Source organism: Saccopteryx leptura, chromosome 1 (genome assembly GCF_036850995.1).
Source record: "Saccopteryx leptura isolate mSacLep1 chromosome 1, mSacLep1_pri_phased_curated, whole genome shotgun sequence".
In the NCBI taxonomy this organism is placed as follows: Eukaryota; Metazoa; Chordata; class Mammalia; order Chiroptera; family Emballonuridae; genus Saccopteryx; species Saccopteryx leptura.
This window is the reverse complement of record NC_089503.1, coordinates 28119186-28143365: the sequence shown is the minus strand read 5'-3', so window position 1 is coordinate 28143365 and position 24180 is coordinate 28119186. Positions and strand designations below refer to the sequence as shown.

Below are 24180 nucleotides of genomic sequence, written 5' to 3'. Positions count from 1 at the left end.
CCCACCTAACCCTGTGAGATCCCATATACTATTCCACTTAACCCTGTGAGATCCTATATACTACCCCACTTAACCCTGTGAGATCCTATATACTACCTCACCTAACCCTGTGAGATCCCATACACTACCCCACCTAACCCTGTGAGGTCCCATGAACATTGCTATTTATGGGTGATCAATACGACTTAAGGTCACACTGGGCAGGAGTACAGACCCAGGACTTCTGGCTCCAAGCCCCAGGCTCATTCTATCACACCTGGTGGCTGGGACTAGGGTGCCTGTGGCGTGGGTATGCTCAAAGGTCACCAGGGGCCGAACCTCCTCCCAGAAACCCTGCCCAGCCCCCCGCCCCACTCTGTGATAGAGGCCAGGCTGTGCCAGGCAGCCAAACTAGTGGCCCAGAGACCTTGCAAGGGACCAGGGACACCCCAGAGAGAGTGAGAAGCAGGTAAGCGGGCAGACTCCGTGCAGGGTGAAGAGGCTGCTGTGGGGGAAAGTGCGGGGCGCTGGGAGGTTTAGAGAGGCTGCGACGAGCAAGATGGTAGTTGGGGGCGAGGCTGGTAGGTGGGTGAGCGTGGGAGCAGCGTCGGCAGACAGTAAAGGGAAAAAGCACCCTGGGCAGAACGGAAGTAAGTATCCACCTACCCTTCCCTGCCTTCTAATAGCCTCCTTTCTGTCTCCCTCTGCTTCCTAAAGGCTCTAGCCTCAGCCCGCTGCTGCCCCACCACACCCTGGGCAGGCTTGGCCCCAGGAGCAAGGCCTGCCATCTGTCCCAGAGCAGAATGTGACCTCCCACGGAGCCACCAGGAGCCTCTTCGTGGCCAAGCCATATGCTGTGTGGAAGTGTCTGAGCACGAAGGGATGTGGCCCCAGGGCGGCCCCTGGCAGCGGCAGGTTAGTGGCAGGGCACCGAGTCTTATGGAAGATAGAGGGCCTGCCAGGCTCCAGCCCCAGGCCTGCCAGGGACCAGCTGTGGGCCTCGGGGACCCGCCGCCCAGCGTCTCTGGTCCCACCCCAGCTGGGCCTGTGCTGGGGGAGGACCCGGGTCTCCGGGCCGGCCCACACGCAGTGCCCCCACCCCACCACGCAGCACCCCCACCCCATCACGCAGCGCCCCCGCCCCACCACGCAGCGCCCCCGCCCCACCACGCAGCTCCCCCGCCCCACCACGCAGCTCCCCCGCCCCACCACGCAGCGCCCCCGCCCCACCACGCAGCTCCCCCGCCCCACCACGCAGCGCCCCCGCCCCACCACGCAGCGCCCCCGCCCCACCACGCAGCGCCCCGCCCCACCATGCAGCGCCCCCGCCCCACCACGCAGCTCCCCCGCCCCACCACGCAGCTCCCCCGCCCCACCACGCAGCGCCCCCGCCCCACCACGCAGCTCCCCCGCCCCACCACGCAGCGCCCCCGCCCCACCACGCAGCGCCCCCGCCCCACCACGCAGCTCCCTGCCCCACGTCGGGGAGGAGCTCCAGGCCCAGCTCTTCTCCCCGCTGGGGGACCGAGGCCCGTCTCGTCCCCCCACATCCCAGGGGCAGCCACCCCAGGCGGGTACCTGTGGCCGTGAGCAGCTGAGTGGCTGAAGCAGTTCATGTCCTCGTGGAGGGAGGAGGCCATGCCGTTGGCTTCGAGCATGCTGAGCAGGGGGTCGGCCCCGCGGCTCAGCAGCAAGCTGACCAGCTCGTAGTTCCCTGAGGGGCAAGGCGGGCTGAGGACCTTCCCACCTCCCGTGTCCCTGTTCCCTCGCTGGGGCCTGTCTGGGCAGACACGCTGGTGCATGGGGTGAGGGGGGCCCCCAGAGGAGGGGTCCCAATGCTCACCACAGGGGTTAACGTGTGAGGCCAGATGTCTTATAGGCCCAGCCAGGGTAGGGGACGCAGTGGGGAGGGGCAGGGAGAGCCTAAGGCAGCGGGACCCTCACTGGGCAGGGCAGCCCTGGACCTACCAGCCGCAGAGGCGAGCTGCAGGGGAGTCTCCGCGTAGCTGTCCTCTCCGCTGTTCACCGCCGAGCCCTCCACGTGGGCACCGGCATCCAGCAGCAGCTGTGGGCACAGGGAGGATGTGTCAGTGTGGCGAGGGCTGTGAGGTGGGCATCAGGGGGCTTTGGGGACGGACTTGACTCAGGTCGCCCAGGCAGCCGAGGAACCAGCACTTCAGAACTGCAGGTTACCCTCGGGGCTCCCAGTTTCTGGAATGTTCACCTCCACTCTTGCAGCCTTGGACCAAGCCCTTAAGCTGTGGGGACCTCTGAGCTATTTCTGCAGTGACCTTCCTAAGAACTCATGCGGATGAACAGAGCAAAGTGCTGTGTCCCCTTCACTGTTTGCTGGGGAAACTGAGGTTCTGGGCGGCAGCAGAGGTGGGGGTGAAGGCAGAGGTGTTAGAGTCAGAGAGAGCTGAGTCTAATGCAGGCCGCCGGGCCAATGACTCAGCTGGGACAGGCCTCAGTTTTTCTCATCTGGAAAATGGGGAGAGGCCTCCCTTGCAGCATTGTTGGGGGTTAGGTGAAATGGTGCTCGCCTCTCCACAGGGGCTCAATAACGAGTGGCTTTTAGGGTTCTCATCAGAGGTTCAGTGAGCCACCCAAGGTCGAAAAGTGGCAGGCCTGTGGCATAACCTTGCTGTCTGGGACGCCATTCTCAGGCCCTGCCAGGGGACACATGGGGCAGGGTTAACAGATAGCAAGCAGTTCCCGCGGAGCTGGGCCAGCTTTGCCTTGGGGCAGGGGTGACGTCAGCACCCCCCCCCCCCCCCGCACTGGGTGACTCTCAGCTCCGTCCCACCTTTCCTGACCGACTGCCCTGCAGGGAGCCACCTTCCACCCTTCCCAGGTTCCTGGAGACCAAACCCTCCTCAGAGCCTGTGCTTGGCCGTCTGGGGAAAGCCCGCCTGCCTCTCACCTGGAGACCAGGTGTGTGTGTGTGTGTGGGGGGGTCCCAGCTGAGCTCTTAGCCCCTCTCCGGTATGTGGGAGCAGGGGACGCTGCCCCTGGAGGCTGCTGTCAGTCAGAAACCAGCCAAGACAGCACAGCTGAGCCAGCACCCCAAGGCGACGGAGGTGGAGGGCTGCGTCGGTGCGAAACTGGGCACCAGACCAGGCAAGGCTGGGCGAAGGCTGGCAGGCCAGCCCGGGCCAGGCTGGGACTTCGCCCGGGTCCTTAGAAGGCAGGGCAGTAACTGAAAAGACGGCGGGATGTGGCAGCCAGCTGGTAACCCCCACCCGCTGCGTCCCTACTACAGGCCGGGGCTGTGCCGACGATGATGAAGAAGCCGGACGTGAACCCTGCCCTCAGAGGACCCACAGTCTGGTGAACAAGGAGGGCATTACAGGAACTCCCTGCAGGAGCGTCAGGCCCTGTAGGACCCGGCAGCCTGAGGAGTGGAGGAGTCTGGGGGGCCCGGGGCAGTGTGGCCGGCGCCCGGCGGGGGGCGGGTGCTGCTCGGCCCACAGCTTCCACCTCCAGGCCTGAACCCACACCAGCCACACAGTCACGGTGGCCTCGCCACGGCGGCCGACAAGGTGGCCTGGCTCAACTGAGCCGTGCCAATCTAAGTCTTCCCTCAGGGGGGGGGGGGCGCTCCGAGCCTGTCAATGGGGGGAGGCAGGACCACTGGAAGGGCGGCGTGGACAGGGCGGCTCTGTGGGCGTTCAGGAGGGAGCAGGAAGGGGAAGGGTCGGGAAGAGGGCTGGCGGAGAGAAAAGTGAGCACACACGCTCAGGCTGTGACGGGCCCTGGGACCGACCGAGGACAGAGGTGCCAGGCAGGCCCGGGGCTGCCTGCCCCTGGGCCCCGTTCCTGAACATCCCAAACGCGTCCTTACACTAAAGCCCTCTCCACGAGACAAGCCTGGTGGGTCTCTGCCCTGCCGCCCAGGTACTTACGTAGTGACTCTGGTATCTCAGAGTTGAGGCCCCGGCTCACCTGGTGGGAGCTGGGGCTGTGCTTGGGGCCCGGCCCACTCGGCAAGCGGAGGGTAGCCTGCACACCTGGCAGGAGCTCACCTGAACCACAGAGATGTGTCCATGCAGCACAGCAAACGTCAGCGAGGTCCAGTGCCGGCTGTCGGGGTGAATGGAGGGATGCCTGGGAGAGTTGCTCGGAACCTGGGGAAATACCACAGTCAGTCAGTGTTTCTTGGGTGAGGCAGGTCACACTGGCACTGAGTGAGCTCAGAGGGTACCCTGCAGGGATGGTGAGTAGGAATCAACTCAGGTGCTTCCCACATTCGACTGGCAATGTCTGCCTGGAGTACCATGTGGACAAGGTGCCAAAGGATGTTCAATTAGTGATGTCCGCCCGGGGCAGAGGAAGCTCCTCATGCCTCAGAGGAAGGCGGAGCAGGAAGCATGTGGGGATGGCAGGGATGGGTGGAGATTAGGCTGATGAAAGCTAAAAGGTGCTACAGTAACAGAATCATGGTCATTTTCTCTACTCGACCCCCTCCTTTGGTGCACCCCTTCTCTGAAAGCCCAAATCTTTGCTAACTGTGATCTCCACGCATTTTGTATTTCCAGCCTTCTGAGACACTGCACCCAGCATGCAGTATGGCTGGTGGAGACCTTGGAGTGGTCTCCTGGCTGGGTTAGGGCCCCGGGTGCAGCTCTGTGGGGCTTACTCACCTGGATGTCCAAGTTTGCCCCAGCATCGATCAACATCTGGACCATTGCTTCGTCCCCAGCAGCACAGGCGTACATCAGCGGCGTCATGCCCTGTGGGAACCAGAGGCAGCAGCTAACCATCTGGAAGCAGGACACGAGGACCCACTCCATAGGCCTCTGCCCCAGAAACCACAGGCCCAAGGGCTTTGTGTGGGCAGTCTGCCTCCTCTGGCCCACTGGACATATGCCACCTGAGGGTGAGGGGCAAGTATTTCCATGGGCACTGCAGGCTACCAGACGGGTGACAGCGCAGGCCGTGTGGCCAGACTCGGATGCAAGGCCACCTCTGTCAAGGGGAGTTGTAAACTTTATCTACAAGTTACTTGTACCTCTTTGTGCCTCAGTGTTTTCATCTTTAGAATGGGGGGGGGGGCAACAGCATCTCCCTCACAGAGTTGTTGTAAAGGGTATTAGTTACTACGTGTAAAATGCTTAGTACAGAGCAAGCTTACCTTAACTAAGATACCACTGCCACTGCTACTGTATTAACTGTCACATCCTGACCCAGGCCCTGCGCACACCAATCACTGTGTGAAGTGGTCTGCACGCATTATCTCAAATCACCGTAACACCCCTACTGGGGAGGTTCCATTGTGATCCCCATTTTACAGAGGAGCAGAGAGGGACATTGCCTTGCCCACGGCCTCACAATGAGCGAGAGAAGAACTCAGACCAGAAGTCCAGGCCCACCTGAGCGGGGTGGCTCTCCCTCGGAAGCTTCTCAGGGAAGGGGGAGAGGTGTTTTACTGCAGCGTCCCGTGCTACCAGGAAGCGCAGAGCTTTTCCGAGGCCCGGCCCCTCCCTGCCCTTCGGTGGGTGGCTGGCGGGGCTGCTCCTGGCCAGGAGTCTTCCTCTGAGGCCAGCAACAGCACAGGCAGCGGTGGAAAGTGTTATTCCATAGCTGGGTCCTGGCACGCGGTCGTCTGGGGCCCCGTGCTGTTATTTATTGGGTTATTTGTGTGTAGACAAGATCTCCTTACCTCATAAATCCTTGCCTCATGCCCAGAGATAAAGAAATGGCCTGAGATTAATCACGGGTGAGAGGCCTGTTTACCCACAGATCACTGTATAAATACCCAGGCCGAGGCAACAAGCAGGATCGCGCGTTTAGAGCAAAGCCAACGGCCACAGAGCAAAATTTTGGCTCTGTTCCCCTTAACCTCCCCAACCCCCCGCACATGCCCGGCTTTTTTCTCTACACATCTGTACACAATTTGGAGCTTAAAGCAGGCTAGGAGCCTGTGAGGAGAAACTACTTTTTTGTGTGTGTTGGGCCCTTACCTACTTCAGGAACATAAGAGGCTGATTAATAGATTCCAGGGATAATCACTGTCACCATCATGTGGACAACAAAAGCCGGAATGAATATTTATTGAGCGTTCCCCGGAGGGCAGAGCCTCCCGACAACCCTACGGGCCAGTACTCTTATCCCCCATGGTGGAGGTGAGGAAACTGAGGCTCAGAGGGGAAGGGCTGCTCACCCAAGAGGCCATGGCCAGGACCTGGCAACGGAAACCCAGGTGTGTCTGAAGCCACGGGCCTCCTGAGGAAGACGCCCCCCGCCGCTGAGGAAAGTGCCGACAGAGCCCTGGAACCTGCGTTCCCAGCGGCGCCTTTGGCAGACGTGTCCCCCAGTCGGCGGCCTCCCCGCTGCCCCCCCGTCTCCCGGGCTCTCCTGTCCCAGCACCTGCCACGACGGTCCCCGCTGCAGGCTCCCATCGTCTCCCCTCCCCGGGACGCTGTCTCCACCCGTCTGCCGCCCCCGACCCTCCTCCCTCGGGCCTGGCCAGGCCCTCCTGGAGGAAGCCCCCCCTGGCCGCTCCCGCCCCACCTGTCCAAGCCCACCGTGGCCTCGCGGTTCACCTGGTGCTTCCTCACACCGAGGACCAGGCTGCCACCCTGTCTGACGGCACTACCTGACCCTAGCTGCCATCTAACTTTCCCCAGGCTCCTGGCTGGTCTTCTAACCACAGTGCCCTTGTCCGCATGGCGAGTGCTCACAGAACAGCAGCGGACAAACAGGCCGGACACCCGGAGTGGTTAGGGGCATGGAGCCCGATGCATGGGTTCTCATGCGGCTCTGCTCCTCACTCGTCGTGTGGCCTGAGGAGGCAACTCTCAGTAAAGCGGGGACGACAACAGTACCCACACCATAGGGCTGCTATCAAGGTTAAACGAACTAATCTGTGCGAAGCGCTAAGCACAATGTCTGGGACGGAACAAGTGCTATTAGAAATGTTGCTCATGGCAAACACACGAAACAAAGCAACCCCAAAACTCTTAAATTCTATCTAAAACTGTAAACACCCCCAGTACTTCCATTTCTGGTTTTCTTTTACTTCTTAGCATTTCCTATTAACACTCTATACTTTACATGTTTACGTTTCTTATGACTACAGATTTTTCCCACACGGCTGTTAACTCCATGGAGGCAAGGATGTCGACAGGCCTGGCACGTGGCAGGCAGTCCCAGGTGCTTGGACACAGGGTTTGGCGATTATTATCCACAGCCTGCCACCAGGCTGACTGCTCTGGACCTCTCCCAGCCCTGCACCATCCGTGACGGTCGGTCTCCAGCCTCCTGGGGAGAGGAAGTGGAATCCCCGCCACAGAGTTCTTTCAAAGGGCGCTAGGGGGGTCTCCAAGCTGACGTCCCACCCGAGAAAGGCGGGTACGGTCCCAGAGCAGCGCGCTTCTTGGTGCACAGTGCTCAGCAGCTCTCGGGAGTGGGACAGAGAGGACTGTGGCCCCCACTCTGGCCCCCACGAATCCCCACGGACCCCTGCGCCCGGCTGGTGGAGCTCTCCGGACGCACCTGGTCGTCCATGGTGTTGACCCCGTCCGGGCCCAGGGACTCGATCGCCTGGTTGATGAGGTCCGTCCTCCCGCAGTTGAGCATGCGGAAACCCAGGTCCTGGTTGAACTTCTCAGTAGCTGCTCGGGCATCCAGCCTCCGGAAGGAGCTGAAACAGCATTCGGGCCTGCCCAGGAAAGACCCAGACGTGGGCGTGAGCGAGAGCGTGAACATGAGTGGGAGCGTCACTGTGTGTGGACTCTTCTGCGGGGACAACGTCTCTCAACGAGACGGGACACAGTTGTGCGAGGTGGACGCGAGGCATGCAGACGGGGTGGGTGGGGAGGACTGGGAATGACTATCCGATCAGCAGTGACTGCCCGGTCACGGTCAGGGACATGAGGAGCACACACTTCCGTTGTTCTAGGAACATGGTAAAGAAGTGCTCTGAGCACCTGGGAGCTGTTAGTTGCCGGGAAACAAGGTCCCCTCTAAGACCATCTCCTCTTAAGAGGAGGTCCGGCGTGGGCTTGGGGGCCTCAGAGCTTGGCTGGATCCTGTTCGCACAGAGGAGGGCACACTCGGCCTATGGAGAGGGTGCTGTGGCCACGCTCCCGTCCTCAGCTCACATTCCCTCCCCTCTGGCTTCCTGGTGAGGCAGTGGTGGGAGCGGCCCGGAATCCCACTGCAAGCAAGCCATCCCGGCGAGGATCACAGGAAAGCCGGGCATCTGCAGGGGGCACACCACAGGCTGCCCACGGGCAGCGTCAGCCAGGAGCCTTGGCCATGCCGAAGTATAGCAAGTTTAGGCTCTAGATGAGATTCGGGCATTTGCCATGAACACAGAGAAAGCCGTAACTGGGTTTTTGGCAGGTCAAAAACAAAAAACGATGCAAAGATTGCACAGGTCAACATGGCCAGAAGGAACCTTCTCTGAACTCCTCCAGGAGACCAATCCGAGTGAGGCTCCTGGGGAGGGAGATTAAGAGCCCAGGCTAGGGGCCATGCTGAACTTGGCTCAAACTGGGGCCTGACCATTTTGCTAACTGAATCTGGAGGCAAACCATCATTCCTCCTGATCCTCAGTTTCTCCACCTGCAATATGAGCATTAGAGCCCTTCTTCTTCTCTAAAGTTGTCACAAGGACCAAGATAACACATGCAGAAAGGAAAGGCCAGCACAGCGCCTACATGTAGGAAGTGCTTGAGAAAATGGCGGCAATTATAGGAAGAATGAAAAGGACCCACTTCTGCTATCCCCCCCCCCCCCCCCGCAGACATCACAGACTGAGCTCTCCCGCCCAACTCCAAACGTGTGTCTGCTCTGCACCCGGCCAGCGGCTGCAGGAGAGCTCCAGCAGGCTTGCTGCACAGGGGACGCCCTCAGGGCGGCTTGAACACGCTGGTCCCTGCTCGCTGCCCCCTCCCAGCCTCCAGGAGAGGGAGGGACAGAAGGGGTGGCCAGGGGCTGGCACAGAGCCGGGGCCCTCCCGCCTTCGCTCCTCCGGGTCCCGTACTTGAGCTGCCGGGGCTCGCAGTCCAGGCCGGGCAGCAGCAGCCGGGCCGCCTGCCGGATGTCGCCGCTGTCCACGGTGAGGCTGCGGCGGTGCTCTGCGTAGGTGATGGCCACGCGCATCCACTCCATCAGCGGGGGCAGCAGCATGAACGGCCTGTGAGCAGCAGGGAAGAAGGGTCAGGCCCAGGCGGGGTGCTCCCAGAGGGCGTGTCCTCTCAGAGGATGGCCACAGAGGCTGGCCAAGGTGGCCCTTGGGACACTAAGATACTGTGGCCACAGCGTGGGGCGCTAGAGGGAAGGGGGGAGAGGCTTCTCATCAAAGCCTCTGAGCTGCGAACTCCAGGGGGCATCGTTCACAAGGCATTCTCCTGTCACCAGGGGGCGCCACTCATGAGAAACGTGACTAGACTGGTGCCCCCCTGGGGTTGAGCCATACTTTGGCTCTGCCCCTCAGGCCCTTGTCCTGTCCCTGCGCAGGCCCGTCCACTCCTCCCACCCTCCCTGCCTGCCCCACCAGGAGCACTGGGTCCTACCCATGGCTGAGGAGAGGTCTTCTCTCGTCTCCCACCAGTTCTGACAAGTCTACCGTGGGGAAGACCTGCTCAGAAGGCCACTTCACAGTGGAGGAGCCCCAGGGGCCAGTCTTTGGCCTTATGACTTGATGGACACCCAAGCGGCTCTACCCAGAATGGATGGAGTGCTTCCCTGCCTGTTCACAGGGTGAGGCAGCCCCGGAACCCGGCCCCTTGGGGCCTGCCCTCTCCAGTGACAGCCCCAAAGTTGACCTCCACTCCTCTGGGTACTCCCAGCCCTCCTGAGGCTTGCCTTCCATTCTTCCTTTTTTTTTTTTTTTTTCATTTTTCCACAGCTGGAAACGGGGAGGCAGTCAGACAGACTCCCGCATGCACCCGACCGGGATCCACCCAGCATGCCCACCAGGGGGCGATGCTCTGCCCCTCTGGGGCGTCGCTCTGTTGCATCCAGAGCCACTCTAGTGCCTGAGGCAGAGGCCAAGGAGCCATCCTCAGCGCCCGGGCCATCTTTTGCTCCAATGGAGCCTTGGCTGCGGGAGGGGGAGAGACAGAGAGGAAAGAGAGGGGGAGGGGTGGAGAAACAGATGGGCGCCTCTCCTGTGTGCCCCGGCCTGGAACCGAACCCGGGACTCCTGCACGCCAGGCCGACGCTCTACCGCTGAGCCAACCGGCCAGGGCCCCATTCTTCCTCTTAAACTAGGCCGGGGGCTGGCAGCCAGGCCCTGACACACCCCTCCCTCTGGTCCCCGGGCCCCCTGAGCACTAGGCCCCTGCTGTCACCGCCATCGTTCCCCTAGACATGCAGAGAGGTTCTCTGACCAGGAAAGGACGTCCATTCTCTCTCCCCAGCTACTCAGTAAATCAACGGCAGGGACGCAGCAGAAGCTGCCCTCAGCCATACAGCACAGCTCCCCACAGCTCAGGTCCTTGCCAAAGTTTTAAAAGCTTGTCTCCTTAAGAGCAAAGGTTGCTTTTATTTCTTTTTAAAATAGAATAATCAGATGGGATCTGGAAGGTAGCTCACTTGGAAGTTACTCTGATGTTCTGATTCTGTCATTTCAGAGAAACAGATCTGAGTCTGAGTCACTTAACTGGTGCACTGAGTGTAGCGATCGGTGTGGAGAAGAAGAGGCCGTGGGCCGGGGGAGCCTGGCCCGTCCTGGCCTTCGAGGATGCCCGGAACCTCCCCCCCCAACCTCCGCTCCAGCCCTGGCTCTTACCTTTCTCCAGGACACGCCTGACCACGGGGCACTCAAGCTTCCCAAGCCCAGCCTGACCATTCCTACCTCCTCACGGGCACGAACCGGCTCTCACCTCTGCTCGTCAGATGCCACTTACCCTTCAGGGCTCACTTGCAGAAACCTCACCAGATCCCCTCTCTCCAAAGAACATCGTCTCTTCCTACTCGAAGATCCCTGAGAACTCTCTTCCAGCAATGAATGTGTCTCTCCCCGACTAGACTATCCCGCCCCGGGGGGAAAAAACGCCTTCCCCAGCATGGGACCTAGACACAGCAGGTCCTCAATAAACATTTGCTGAATGACTAAAAGTATGGCTGAGGATCAGGAACTTAGTGTAATGCAGCCAAGTTTTCAGTTCTGGACCCAGCCCCAGTCCTGCCCAGAAAAGAATGGCATACAATTTTCCAGGGCGCAGTGTTCTTGTGCTGCAGTGGGAAGCCAGGATTCCATGGGGGGATGTGTAGATTCTAGAAAGGACCGACAATCCATTTGTGAATTACCTGTTTACAAGATCTTTCTTGATTACAAGTGCCCCTTTGAATCCCTGCCCCCCAATATTTCTGAGCTTGCTAGAAGGCAGGCTCAAAGGCAGACTTCTGTCCATCAGTCCTTTCCATCCAAGGGGAAGGTTTCATCTCAACCACCAGCATGTGAGAATGAAGTGTCAACAGAGAGACAGTGGGTGGAATTGCCAGCCATTCTTCCCGACTGTGGCCAACAGCCAAGACAAAGCACGAAACAAAACAGCCAAGTGCAGCCACGAAAGCACGAAGGGGCATCGACCTCCCAGTGGCACCTGGGGAAATCCAAGAGGGAGCTTGGGAAATTAGGATGGTTCTGTTTTATGCCTCTTACAACTTGATACTGAGGATTGGCTCTTTTGGCCTCTTATTTCACCATCTTTGTTGGAAACATGAGAAGCTGAAAACTCCGTTTCCCAGACTCCTTTGCTGCTGGGGTTCCGTATGCAAAACTGGTTTCAACCTGAAGTGGAGACTGTATGAGATCTGGCCTATGGGCATGAGGCAGAGACCATCCGTGTGCCCCCTTTGTCTGCTTCTGCTCTGCCAGGTCATGAAACAGGTCTTTTTTTTTCTTCCTATAGAGCATTCCATGTCTATTTCCGCTTCAGAGGCAGAAGTGGGACCACTGAAAGTAACAGCAAAGACTTCTTGATTCCAGCTTCCATCCTGAATTGCAGCCCCAGGGGCTGTTTCAGAGGGAGCAGCACCCCCAAAGTCCCCCACGGACAAGTTCTGTATCGTCCTTGCAGTTGCTCCTGGAGGCTCAGCCTCCAACCTGCTCCTTGGGCCGTTCCAATGATTCCGCTGGGGCCTTAATTCCCTGCATTAAATCCCTTCTGCTTAAAATACCTAGGGTGTGGTTTCTGTTTCCTGACTTGAACACAGATGGATGTTCTCAACATACGGAAATCCTCCAGGGCCAAGATGTCCCTCTGCCTCTGGGGTGGTGGGTGGCGCCCACCTGCCCCCAGACAAGGTCCTGGCAGTCCCCAACCTGACCTCTTCGGGCCTTTCACCCCCTGGGCCTGTGATCCACGGGAAGGAGAGATGACAGGCCATACACGGGCTTTCTCAGGAACATCCTACCCTTGGCCTGGGGGTTCCTAGTTACTGTTTCCTTTCTGGTAATTTCATCCAGCCCACTGGGCATGCTGAGAAGAGCTGGCCTGCCTCGCTGGACACGCTGGAAAATCCCTATAAAAACTCCCTAGGCTGCAGCTGCGTCCGAAGTCCAGGGTGAAAGGGCCCCGGAAGAGCAAGGTTGGGAGCGATGGATGTTTGCATCGTCCCCAGCTCCGCTCCGCTTTGTTCCCTCCCAAAGAAAAAGGCTGTTTCCCTCTCCTGCCTTTCCCCAAGGCTGCACCTGGCCAGGAGCCTTCCGGGGCCGGAATGCAGGTGTCTGCAGGGCTAGAGCCAGAGACGCCGGCAGGGCCGACAGCCCCTCTGCTCTGCCGCGGCTGCCGAGCCTCCCCTGTGCCGGGCCCGGTCCCTCGGAACAGCGGTTCTCAAGCTTTGGTCTCAGGGTCCCCTCTGTAGTCTTAGAAATAATTGAGGCCCTCCCAGGGGCTTTTATTTGTGTTATTCTATTGATATTTACTGTATCAGAAATGAAAACTGAGAACATGTTAAGACATCTGAATGCGGAAGTTCGCACCCCATCAGCTGTCGGAGTGATAACACAACCGCATGTCCCACATCCCCTGGAAACTCTCCTGGACTCTTGTAAGAGAATGAGAAGGAAAGGCAAGTCACATTCTGATGAAAACCACTTTGGCTCTCTGTGAACTTCTGGCAAGTCTCTGGGACCCCAGGGCTCCCCAGACGCCCCTTGGGGGACTGCTGCTTTAGACGAACGTGGCCGACCCCCAAGGCAAGGCCGCCCGGGCTGGCAGGCACCGGAGGGCGTGGGGCCGGGGTCCTGGTGCTGCCGGCACACGGCCTGGCCAGTTCTAGGACGGCCTATGCTTTGCATGCACACTCCTGGCCTGGGATCCGAGGGTCCCACAAGCCTTCTCTGTGGGTTCCTCACTGGGAGAAAGTTCTAGTGTCCTGGAAACAACTGAACTGGCTCTATAACCTTGGGCAGATCAGACCCTCCGTGGGCCTGTTTTTCTATTAAAGGAGGGGTTCAGTCAGTGTTTCTAGACATTTCCACCATGAGAACCCACCTGCTGTTGTTTCACAGACTCCGCGTGGTGAGAGCCGTATCTCCTGTTGCAGTGACCAGGAGCACAGGCTCTGCAGGGGCCCTCTGGGTTGGGATCCAGTGTGCTGCCAATGAACCGAACTGTGGTCCTGTGCAATGTCCTCACCTTGCTCAGCCTCAGGTCCCCATCAGCAAAATGGGTATACCTTAGTAGGACCACCTCACAAAAAGTGTGTATGTGAAGTGCTTAGCAGAGCATTTTGTGCGTGGTAAGTTCTCGAGAAAGGTTAACTATTATTTCTACTTTAGCACCTACTGATAGAGAAAATGCATAGCAGCAAAGAAGGGTGATAGGACTCAGGTCTCATTAAATGCCTCGGCTCCAGGCTGCTCAGGTCTGGGTCCTCTGTCTCTGCAGACCCTCCAGCAAGTATGAACGTGGGAAGCGGGCAAAAGCCGCTCAGCAAGCTGCCCACCACCCTTTCCACCCATCTCATAAAACAGAGGAAACAGACGTGACTGCGATGCTGAATGAGGTCTGGAACTCTCCGCTGGTGGAGCAGGTGCTCAGCCTTGGCGTCAAGACCCCGCACAAGGGAAGGACCGAATACAAGGACCGCAGACCTAGGGGCCCATGGGTCCTGAACCTGTGAGGCGCTGGTGACGTGGGATCATTGAGAGGGGGCTGCACCCCGGCACGCACCAAGTACTACTGGTGGCCTAACCCACAAAACCCCACACGCATTCATACGAACACATGTGGTCAGTCCCCGCTATGACAAACAAAGCCACTTAAAGGGTCATCAGCGGGTAGCATTTGCCTTTGTGTGCATAAACAGCAATTATTGTTATGGTGGGTGGGGGCAGTAGGGGGTGGGGGTGAGGAGAGACCCAGAAAATACTCAGATGAACAAGAACTTGTTACATGGAGAACTTGTCAGAGGAGGAAACAGCCCCAGAGAGGCCAGCCCCGCGCCCAAGGTCAGAGAGTCAGTGCAGCAGCGGCACGGACACCAGACCCACGTGTCTTGACTCAGTTTCTCATCTCTCTCGAATCATCTAGATAAGCTTGAGTCTATCAAGCCATTGGCCTCCTAAGGTCCTTCAGCAGGATCAGGTCTGCAAAAGCCATTTTCCCTGTTAAAAAACTGAAAGAGAATAAACTTCTTAAGGCTTTGGTTTTAAGAGGTCCCTGCAGCTTGGAAAAAAAAATAAAAATAAACCCTGCCCCACTCAGCGAGCATGATTTATTGGGATTACAGTCCTATAAGTGGTGTCTTAACAACACAGAACAGGAAACGCCTCCAATTTCCAGCTCAAAGGAGGCTCTGTTCTTTCCCGAGGTGGGCAGGGGCCTCCGGGAAGGAATCAAGTTGGCAGATGGGCCACTCGAGCCCCAGGCATGAGAAGGCCTTGTGTCTCTGTCCCCAACTGGCAGGCTGAGTCTGGGGCCAGCAGGTATGTGCCCTCTGTGCCCACCCACAAGGAACTGGGTATGAGCACTCAGGCAGATCCTGATGTGCCCACTGGCTGGGCAGGGCATTGAGCCTGGGCTGGAGCTCAACCCTGAGAAAACTGGGCTGTGGTTTCTTATAACTTCCACCCTTGGCTGGGAGCACAGAGGGCCCTGGGGTGTGGGCCTGGCTCCCAGGGCTGGGAGGGTCTGGGGAGGTCCAGGATGCTCTAGGCTGGCTCCTGGCTCCCTAATGAGATTTCCCCATCAGCCGCTAAGCCCAGCCCAGCCCGCGCTATGAGCACACTTAGTCAAAGAGAAGAATTCCACAGGGACCAGCCTGACAGCCGCAGGTAATGATCGAGGGAGGGGGCAGCCAGAACGGCTCCCATCCTGAGCCCTGAATTCTTCCAGCGACTTTGCTCCACCTTCAGTGGAAGCCACCACAAGCCCTGGGGTTGATGGGGTGATTTCCCCCAGCAATCGCCCTTCTCACGGACCTGCGGACCCTGCGGTGGAGCGGGCTGCTCCCACGCCCCTCCCGCCGGAACCTGCGAGGTCCCAGTCAAACGACAGTCCTCCAGGCAGAGACTTCCTGGAGAGGTCAAGGTCGTTGCTGCCCTGCAGCTCTGACGTCCTCACCCCAGGTTCCCCAATGTCTCCAGAGAGCCGCCCTGACCTGACACCAAGCCAGAACGTCCCAGGAGGATAAAACCAGTGCTGGCCCTCTGCAGTCAGACTGCGCTCTGAGCACAAAGGGAGCGATTCTAGCCCCACTCACATCTTGGACTAATTATTTTTCTAGAATTGCTGGGTAAACCAGACGAGTCTGGCTCAGCTTGGAGTCGCAGCTGGGCAGACATCTTTCTCCAACCCCCAGGCCGATCTGCTCCAGCAGTCTCCCTGCCGCAGAACTGGGGCTAAACCCTGCGTCGTCTCCGTCTGCGGACAGGTGACTGCTGTTCAAGGCGGCGCTTAGGGCTTTCCGTGCGGAAAATACACTTCTTATTAGAGCTCATCTGGTACAGGCTGGAGACAGACACTAGGTCACCCTTACTTGTCTGCATATGCGTATGGAAATACGTTTAGGATACACCCAAGTTGGGACTAGCGGTGTGTGACCTCCCAGCCTGTTTCCGGGGGCCGCCCTTCAGGCCCCACTGGAGCCTAAAAGTCATCAGTGGAATGCAAGGTCGACTGTGTGGCACCCGGGATGCCCTGGACCGGCCCCCAGGCATCCAGGAACGGCAGATAAGCACAATAGCTAACCGTGCAGGGCATCTGCTGAGCGTCTGGTGCTGTCTGTCATCACCCCCACCTTACACACGGGGAAACCGAGGCCGGAGAGGTGTAGCAACCTGCCCGGGGTCATGCACCCAGCAACTGGCCAAGCTGTGACCCCAGGCAGCACGCCCTTGAGGGTCAACTCCTAAAGAGCACGCTCCACTGCCTGTCAGCCGAGGGAGGGGCCCTGGCCTTCCGCTGCCTGGACCCTGCCCCTTTGCCTTCCTCTTAGGGACGATGATACTAGGCACAGTAACCGAATCATCTGTCACACAAACCGGGCCACTTTTGAGAGAGAAAAGGAGTCCTATTACCAACAGCACCAGGACAGCAGGTGTATTGAGAACTGTCTCAGGCAGGCTGGACATCTGGTCACCCTGGTGTTAGGGTACCTGATAAAGAGCCTCTGCTTGGCCCACGCCGCCCCCCTCCCCGCCAGGCAGTGGGAGGCCCGCCCTGCCCGCCGCCCTGCAGGGGGTCTCGTTCGCTCTCCAGCGCTGAGCCCATATTGTTATCATTTTATTTGTATGGCTGTCTGCTTCTGGACTCTCATTTCTCTGAAGACAGAGACTGTTTTGTTTACTGATGTTTGCCACCCCTCAACACAGGAGCCCACGTCCGCAACCCAGCCTTGGCCTGCAGCAAGGTGTAGCACATGTCTCACTCCTGGAGGCAAAGCCCTCTGCCCCTGGGTTTGCAGGGTCTGCGCTGACTCCGGAATGCTCTGTGGGGCCCCAGGGTTCCACGTCAGGCAGAGGGGCTTGTGAAATGGGGAACTGTTTTGTCTTCCGTAAATGGTTCTCTTCAGGAACAAAAGAAAATACTTCCTGGATAAAAAGACAACCAATTCATAGAAGAACTTTTAAACTGGGAACAGCGTCCTGGGGGTAGCTTTGCTGACTGGGTGGGGCTCAGGCCATGTCTGGGATGGATGTTGGGATCGAGCCTGCTCAGGAACGGGCCTGGGCCTGGCAGAGGTGGTTCTGCACATGTCCACGCGGCGTGGGCCGCAGCGCAGGAGACGCAGCTGTGTCTTTGGTCACTGGGCCTGAGCCCAGGGTGGCATCTTATGTGGGCGGGATGGTATAGATTCCAGTGGAGACTGCATGCAGGCCACCACCCTTCCACCCTCTCACCCAGCAGGGAGGGGTCTGGGTGCTGCGAGGTCCAGGGCATCTGGCCCACTTCTCAGGCCCTAGCTCCCAGCCCAGTGGCCTGGTGGGCGGGCAGGCGGGCAGCTGGTCTAGCAGGCCAGAGTACTGCTGCTTCCCACACCCCCGGAACGGCGTGGAGTGAAAGTGGGCCTCCCTGCGCTCTGCTGGGCGCGGCTTCCCGGGCCTGCAGGCCACGCCTCACCTGTGGGGCGCCCCGCTGCCATGTGCAAGAGACCAGCCCTCTTCACCCAGGCTCGGCATCTGTGGCGGCTGACAAGACCACACACTCTTTCACCATATGGAAGCCAGGCACGCCCCTCCCAAGGGCACTTGTCACCACCCACCCGCCTCTGCCAACCGGCAGGCTTGGGAGGACCCTCTGGCTTAGCTGTGTGCTCCATCTACCCAGAGACACCTGCTCGGCAGCAGGGGGAGGGGGCGTTTCTGGTTTCTTGTTTCCAGATAGGAATTCCTGTTGGGATTCAGCTGAGCAAAACCACACAGAACCCACCTTCCCCACCCAGCCTAAAGCAGAGAGGTGACCTATTTGGACTGCCCGGTAAAGGGTTTCCAGAAACTTCTAGAAGGAGGTAGGGGCATGGGGATTTGGAGGCCTGACGAAAAACCCCTGACTGGCAACTCACGGCTTTGACCCAACCCAACCAGGGGCAGAGGGCAAGACAGTGCAGGCTCCCAGGCCCTGTCCCTGCCTCTGCGCCCACAGCCCAACCACAGCCTCAGGTGAGATTCCGGCGTCGGCTCTGAGCAGAAGGCCGCACCACTGAGATGTGCTGAGGGCCTGCGATGTGCCCAGTAAGCATGAAGCCGTTCTGCACATGTGACCCTCTGATACAGCCGCCCTGCCGTGGAGGTATCGTTATTATTAGTCTGCATTTGACAAACATGGAAACCGGGGTTTTGAACTGTTGGGAGACATGCCTGAGGTCACACAGCAAGCCAATAATGATTTGTCTGGCTCTTAAGAAGAGAGACTGCACCCCCAAAAAGGCCCTGAGCCCATCCACTGATGGGCACAGCGGACAAAAGTTCCAGCTCAGTGGGCCGACCTCAGTGCCCTGCTCAAACTCAGGCTTCGGCACCCCAGCTGGGCCCCGAAGTCGCAGAGGGTGCCCCTAAGAGCCTTCTCCCCCAGTCTCAAATACGAAAGCAGCAAAGCGGTCCAAGGACAGCTGTCGGGCAGCTGGTCTTGTGGGGAGGAAATCTGAGGACCTGCCTGGCGGGCGAGTAGGAGCAGGCCAGGGAGCAGCCCGACCTGCCACCAGGGACCCCGAGCTCCTCTTGCCCCGACTCGCAGTCTGGAAGGTCAACAGCTCAGCCTCTCTAAGAAAGACCTTGTTTAAGAAAGCAAATTCAATTCCCTTTCGAGGTGGGATTTTCCAGTGATATTGTAGACAAAGAGGATTGTTGCTGCTGTGTTATAAAAACACTTCAAATGAATGACCGGGGCCCCAGGGCCTGGCGGCTCCCCGTCTTCCCCTTTTCTGTGAGGCCTGTGGGCTCAACAATGGGACAGGAAGTCATATGCAACAGGTAGCCTCTGAGGGCGCTTGTCAACGCCAGGCCAGGATCCTGTGCTGTCTCTAGCCCGTTACCTGGCACTGCCACTTCCTCTGTACGCCGCCAACCCCTGGAGCATTCCTTTTTGGATGCTGGACAGAGGCCCGCCCTCAAGTTGGCCACCCGGGGTCAGTGAACTCAAGTCTGCTGGGGAAGAGGCTGCCAGCAGGTGCCCACTCAGTCGTGCTGGGCAGCAGAGATGAAGACAGGAGGCCCGGCTTCCAGGCCTGCCTCCTCTCTCCTGGGAGGCGGACCAGGTGAATTCGCTGTGTTGCTATCATCGAAGCTCCCTGCCTGGGCTCAGCTCTGCCTCCTCCTAGCTGTGACCTTGGGCGCCCCTCTGTCTTGCAGGGCCTCAGTCTGCTCATCTGTAAATGATGACCATGGCTTCCTCCAAAAGCTAGTGAGAAGATCTGTTAGACAGCTGCACATTTGAAGTGCTTCAGACACAGTAAAGCTTTGTCTAGATGCCGCTGGCCCGTGTAAAAAATAAACCAGGTCGTATCACTTCCAAGCATAACACTCGGCAGTGACGGCCCATCATATGTTGGCACTGTGGCCAAACCAACAAGCCAGGGGCCTGGGACACGGGACACCATCAACTTTAGAAAGCCCTTGACTGACTTCTTGGTCTTTGGATGAAATCCAGTTCTTGGAGTTCTTTGAAATCCTTGGGTGGTAGGCTATGACAAATCTAAAGTTGGTACATGCGTCTGTCCAAAACAGTCCTCACTGAATGAGTCCTTTTTGACATCTGGTCTACCTCACCTCTGGCTCCCTGGCTACTGAGGGCTGAGTTAAGAGGGAATTAAGAGCAGGGACGGAGGAAGGAGTATAAGAGAGGGAGAGAAAACATGCTTTCTGAGTAGATGTGACATTCAAATTCACCACTGTTTTTGAATTATTTACGCATTAAACAAGATTTAGTAATTCTAGTGCTTTCACAGGTTTGTGACAAATACGTGTACTGATCACAGTAGCTGCCAGGTGTGAAGAGTTCAGTTTGCACAGAAACCCTTTACATACAATATACTACCTCATTTGATTCCCATGAAAACCTTTGGAAGTAGGGCATGCCATTTTCCAAGAAAAGCTGGGGAAACCGAGGCCTCAGAAATGATATCACAAAGAAAATAACTGGTAAACGGCAGCAGAGACCCCACAGAGTCCGACCTTCAGGCTCTACAGCCCCCTTCACTAACTGAGCAAAACATTAAACTGCCCACTACGAGCTACGGACTGCTCTGCATGCCGAGGACACAGTGGGAACAAGGACGACCCATGACACTTACATTCTGGAGGGGCGAGGAGGCGAGACAAGTAAGTAGACAAATACAGAAGCGATGTGATTTCAGATAGAAGGAGGTGCTCAGAATTAAACAGAAAGAGCGGTAAGGTGACGGGGAACGACCGCAGAGGCAGGGCCAGCTTCCTGGGCGCTCCGCAGACCATCGGCAAGTCCCGCCAGGGGCGCCTGGACGCGCCAGTCTGGGGACACACGGAAACAAGAGCTTCACTCACCCAGCAGCTATTCTTATTTCCTCTGCTTCCACTTTGGGCAAACAGATGGGGATTAAATGCACAAAAAAGAGGAGAGGAAAAGAGAGAAAAGAGCTTAACATGGCAAATCTTCTTGAAATGGTATTTAAGGAAACCACAAGTCCTTAAGTAGCATGAAGCCACCACTGCCATCATCTCTATTATCTGATAAGAAAACACTTTCGCAAGCTGAGCAAAAGCCTAACGAGCCCCCTTCTTCAGACTGAGCACACAGCCCGTCATGGGCGCTTCCTATTTATGTAAAGTGCTCGTCGGAGGGAAACACCCCCCCTCTGCATCTGGAAAGGAACAAAGAGGCGCCTCTCTCCTCACTGTGGACCTCTCCCGTGTGGGGGGCATTTCCCCAGAACTTGGGGACCCCCCCGGAAGCTGGCACTGCTCAGATCTTCACTTTGCACAGGAGGAAGCCGAGGCTCAGAAGGGAAAGGGCCTTGCTGTGACCACAGAGCTGGGCTGACCCTCATCCAGGGCATCTCTGAGGGTGCATGGAGCCCCACCAGGAAGCATTTGCCTACGCAAGCAACAATTAGCGATGACTTAAATATGCACTTACAAACAACAACAGTCCTTCTGTGACTTCTGCTGTGCATGCCACCCTGCCTGTCCCAATCGCCTATGGCTGTCTCTTCAGGCCAGTAACCATCCCCGTCTGGCCTGATGCCACCCCCCAACTGCTCCAGCCTTTGCAAGGATCCTCTTGAATATGATGATGGTGAAGACAATGATGACTGACACATACTATGTGCCAGCCAGTATTCTAAGCTCTACATACAGTGTTAACGCGGTCAACACCCACAACACCCCTGTGAGGTCCACACTATTATTCCCAAGCTAAGAAGAACTGGCAGAGGCACAGAGGCCACACGACACACCTGAGGCCACTCAGTCCTAAGAGGCAGAGCCGGGGCTGGATCCAGGCCGGCTGCAGGGCCTGCGGGTCCACCGAAGGCACCGCCATGGAGACCACTCAGTCCTAAGAGGCAGAGCCGGGGCTGGATCCAGGCCGGCTGCAGGGCCTGTGGGTCCACCTAAGGCATCGCCATGGAGACCACTCAGTCCTAAGAGGCAGAGCCGGGGCTGGATCCAGGCCGGCTGCAGGGCCTGCGGGTCCACCGAAGGCACCGCCATGGAGGCCACTCAGTTCTAGGAGGCAGAGCCGGGGCTGGATCCAGGCCGGCTGCAGGGCCTGCGGGTCCACCTAAGGCACTGCCATGGAGGCCACTCAGTCCTAGGAGGCAGAGCCGGGGCTGGATCCAGGCCGGCTGCAGGGCCTGCGGGTCCACCTAAGGCATCGCCACGCAGCCCAGCCTCCCCAACACTGTCTGCTGGTTTGTGCTGATCCGTTTGTCTTCTGTCTTGTTTTCACCTCCCTCAGGAGGCTGCAGACTCAATCACATAAGCTCCTCTTCATAATCCTGCCCCTCCCTCCATCGCTGATCTACAGACATCCCGGGAGAAATGTGAGTTACTAAGGAAAGTGCTTGAGGTGGTATCTGTCTCTATTGATATGTGCCCTGTGATGCCCGTTGTAATTAGTAGTGTTTGCAAGTAGTTGCACTATTAATTATTATTGTGAGTCATAGTGGTTTACATTAGTTAATATCAAGAGTAGTATTAGCAATTGTATTACTAACCAAGACAACCCTTGAGACCACATTTTAAGAAATGTCATCCTACATCAACAAAGAAAGACTATTCTGGATGTCAAACCTGCCATCTACACACGCCTATGACCGTTACAATTGTGAGGAGGAAGAGGATGGCGGCCCTCATTTAATAGGTACTCTTCCTGTGCTAGGCGCTGAGTGACTTACTGTTTTATCTCATTTAACCCTAGTAGACATCTTATCATCTTTACCATTTTACCCATGAGGACAGTACGGCCAAGAAATGACCTGACATGTCCTACTGCTGGAAGGTAGAAGCAGTAACACCTCCAGGATGACCCTTTGGCAGCATCCGAAGCCACTGGTGTGGACTTCCGATGGAGTGGATGGGACCCATAAGGACTGACACCTTTGCCCACTGCAGCTTCTTCAAGTTCTGTTCACATATTTGCTGGAAACGTCTTGGCCGGCATGACAGGGAAGAGGGCAGCTGAGAGCTGGGCCGGGCACACAGCATCTTCTGCCAGGATCTCACCTGGACCACGGCTCCTACCTTTGAGCAGTAGCCCCGGTAGCCTGTGCAAAAATAGCTTTATGGGAACTGGGAGCTAAGATTAGTACTGAACCATCACTTTGTTCCTCTTGACCCTGCCTGGTGGCGCAGGATGACCAGTCAGCTCCAGGCTGGGGTGTCTGGGTGGGAGGCGGGGCGCCCTTGGTAGGAGCATCTCTCGTCACACATCAAGGTAAGCAGTGTAGGAGGGGCTTCCGGGAGCCTTCTGCTCCCTTCATTCTCAGAGGGGTTCAGGTACAGGGAGAGGAGCAAATAAAAGCCAGCCCAGCACAGACTCCACCGAGCCGGCTCCCTGGGGCAGGGCCTTCCAGGCCACCAGCTCAGCCCGCCCTACTTTGGCCCACGAGGTCGGGCTCCCTCTGCAGCTCAGTTCTGCATCACGTTCCTGTTCCCTGGCTCTACTACACGGCTCCTCCCTGTCTCTCCCGGGTGCCGTGCACCCCTGCTAATACAGTGACCATGCTGTTCATCATGGTGGCTAATACTGCCATGGGTTCCCTGTGTCTCAGGTACTGTTCTAAACGTGCTACATACATTAACTCATTGAGCCCTCAAGCCTTGTAGGTGGCTGTAGGGACTGAATGTTAGCTGTCTACAGAACACGAGCTTTGCAGAGACTGACTGGCCGGAGGTGCTCAAATCGGGAGATATGAGTCAGACCTCAAACACACGTCTTTGAGTAGCAATTGCCTCCTCAGATAGAACTCTGGCTGGCTAAGAAATTATGACACCAGGCGTTTCTAGGCTTCATCCCAAATCAGACTGGCCAGGCCCCCAGGGTTCTCCTGGCTTTGTGTCCTGAACACTGGCCGGCACCGAGCCTTCTGAGTATGCCGCCCTTCACGAAGGGGCACAGCTCGGATGGGGGACAGGGAGATGCAAAGGGCTGGGGCCAAGGCTTAAGCAAATGGACTGCTTTGTGGACGGGCGGCCCACTGTCATTCCCAGTGTTCCCAGGTATTCCTCACGGGCCTGGCTCCTCTGCTCCTGCGGCTGGCAGCTGCGCTTGTCATGCCACCTGCTGAGCTGGGCCCTGGTACCCGAGGTTCTGAAGCAGAGCGCTGGTTCACCTCCTCTCCCCCTCAACCCCTTCCGCCCCTCTCGCCGTGTCTGTCTCCCTCCGTGGGCTCTGCCTGATGACGCCTTCTCCGGCCCTGCATCTGCCGCTCCTGCGTGCCCACGCAGCCTGTCTCCCCCTTCCCGGGTCGACGACGACTGAGGAGGTACCCTCCACCCGGGAGGCTGTTCCCGCTCAGCATCCCGCAGCCTGCAGGCACAGCTAGCAAGGGCAGCAGTCAGCCAGGTGGTGTCCGCTCCCTCCGGAACTGGGAGGAGGAGGCTTCCCCATCTCCCTGGGTAACCTCGGATCCCCAACAGCGAGCTCTTTCACTTTCCAAGCTTGGTCTCGGGTGATGACACGCTCTGCAGGGCAGCAGCTGTGACTCACCCTGAACTTGAGCCTGCCTTGTGCCTTGCTGATGCAGGGACTGCCAGCCAGAGAGGCATCCGGGGAGGGTGCAGGGAGGTGCCAGCTGAGAGGCTCTCCCTGGGCGGCC

The 24180-nt window shown here is 58.0% G+C and overlaps 1 protein-coding gene across 2 annotated transcripts in view; it reads right to left on the bottom strand.

Moving 5' to 3' along the window:
• Positions 1 to 24180, bottom strand: part of ABTB2 (ankyrin repeat and BTB domain containing 2) — a 184615-nt gene that overhangs the window by 12968 nt on the left and 147467 nt on the right. For both annotated transcript variants that reach the window (XM_066363474.1, XM_066363477.1), the window contains exons 4-9: positions 8972 to 9124; positions 7477 to 7642; positions 4623 to 4712; positions 4005 to 4106; positions 1948 to 2044; positions 1558 to 1693 (exon numbers count right to left, since the gene is read on the bottom strand). In XM_066363474.1, the coding sequence (XP_066219571.1) occupies positions 1558 to 1693; positions 1948 to 2044; positions 4005 to 4106; positions 4623 to 4712; positions 7477 to 7642; positions 8972 to 9124 (744 nt within the window). The remainder of the gene's footprint in view (positions 1 to 1557; positions 1694 to 1947; positions 2045 to 4004; positions 4107 to 4622; positions 4713 to 7476; positions 7643 to 8971; positions 9125 to 24180) is intronic.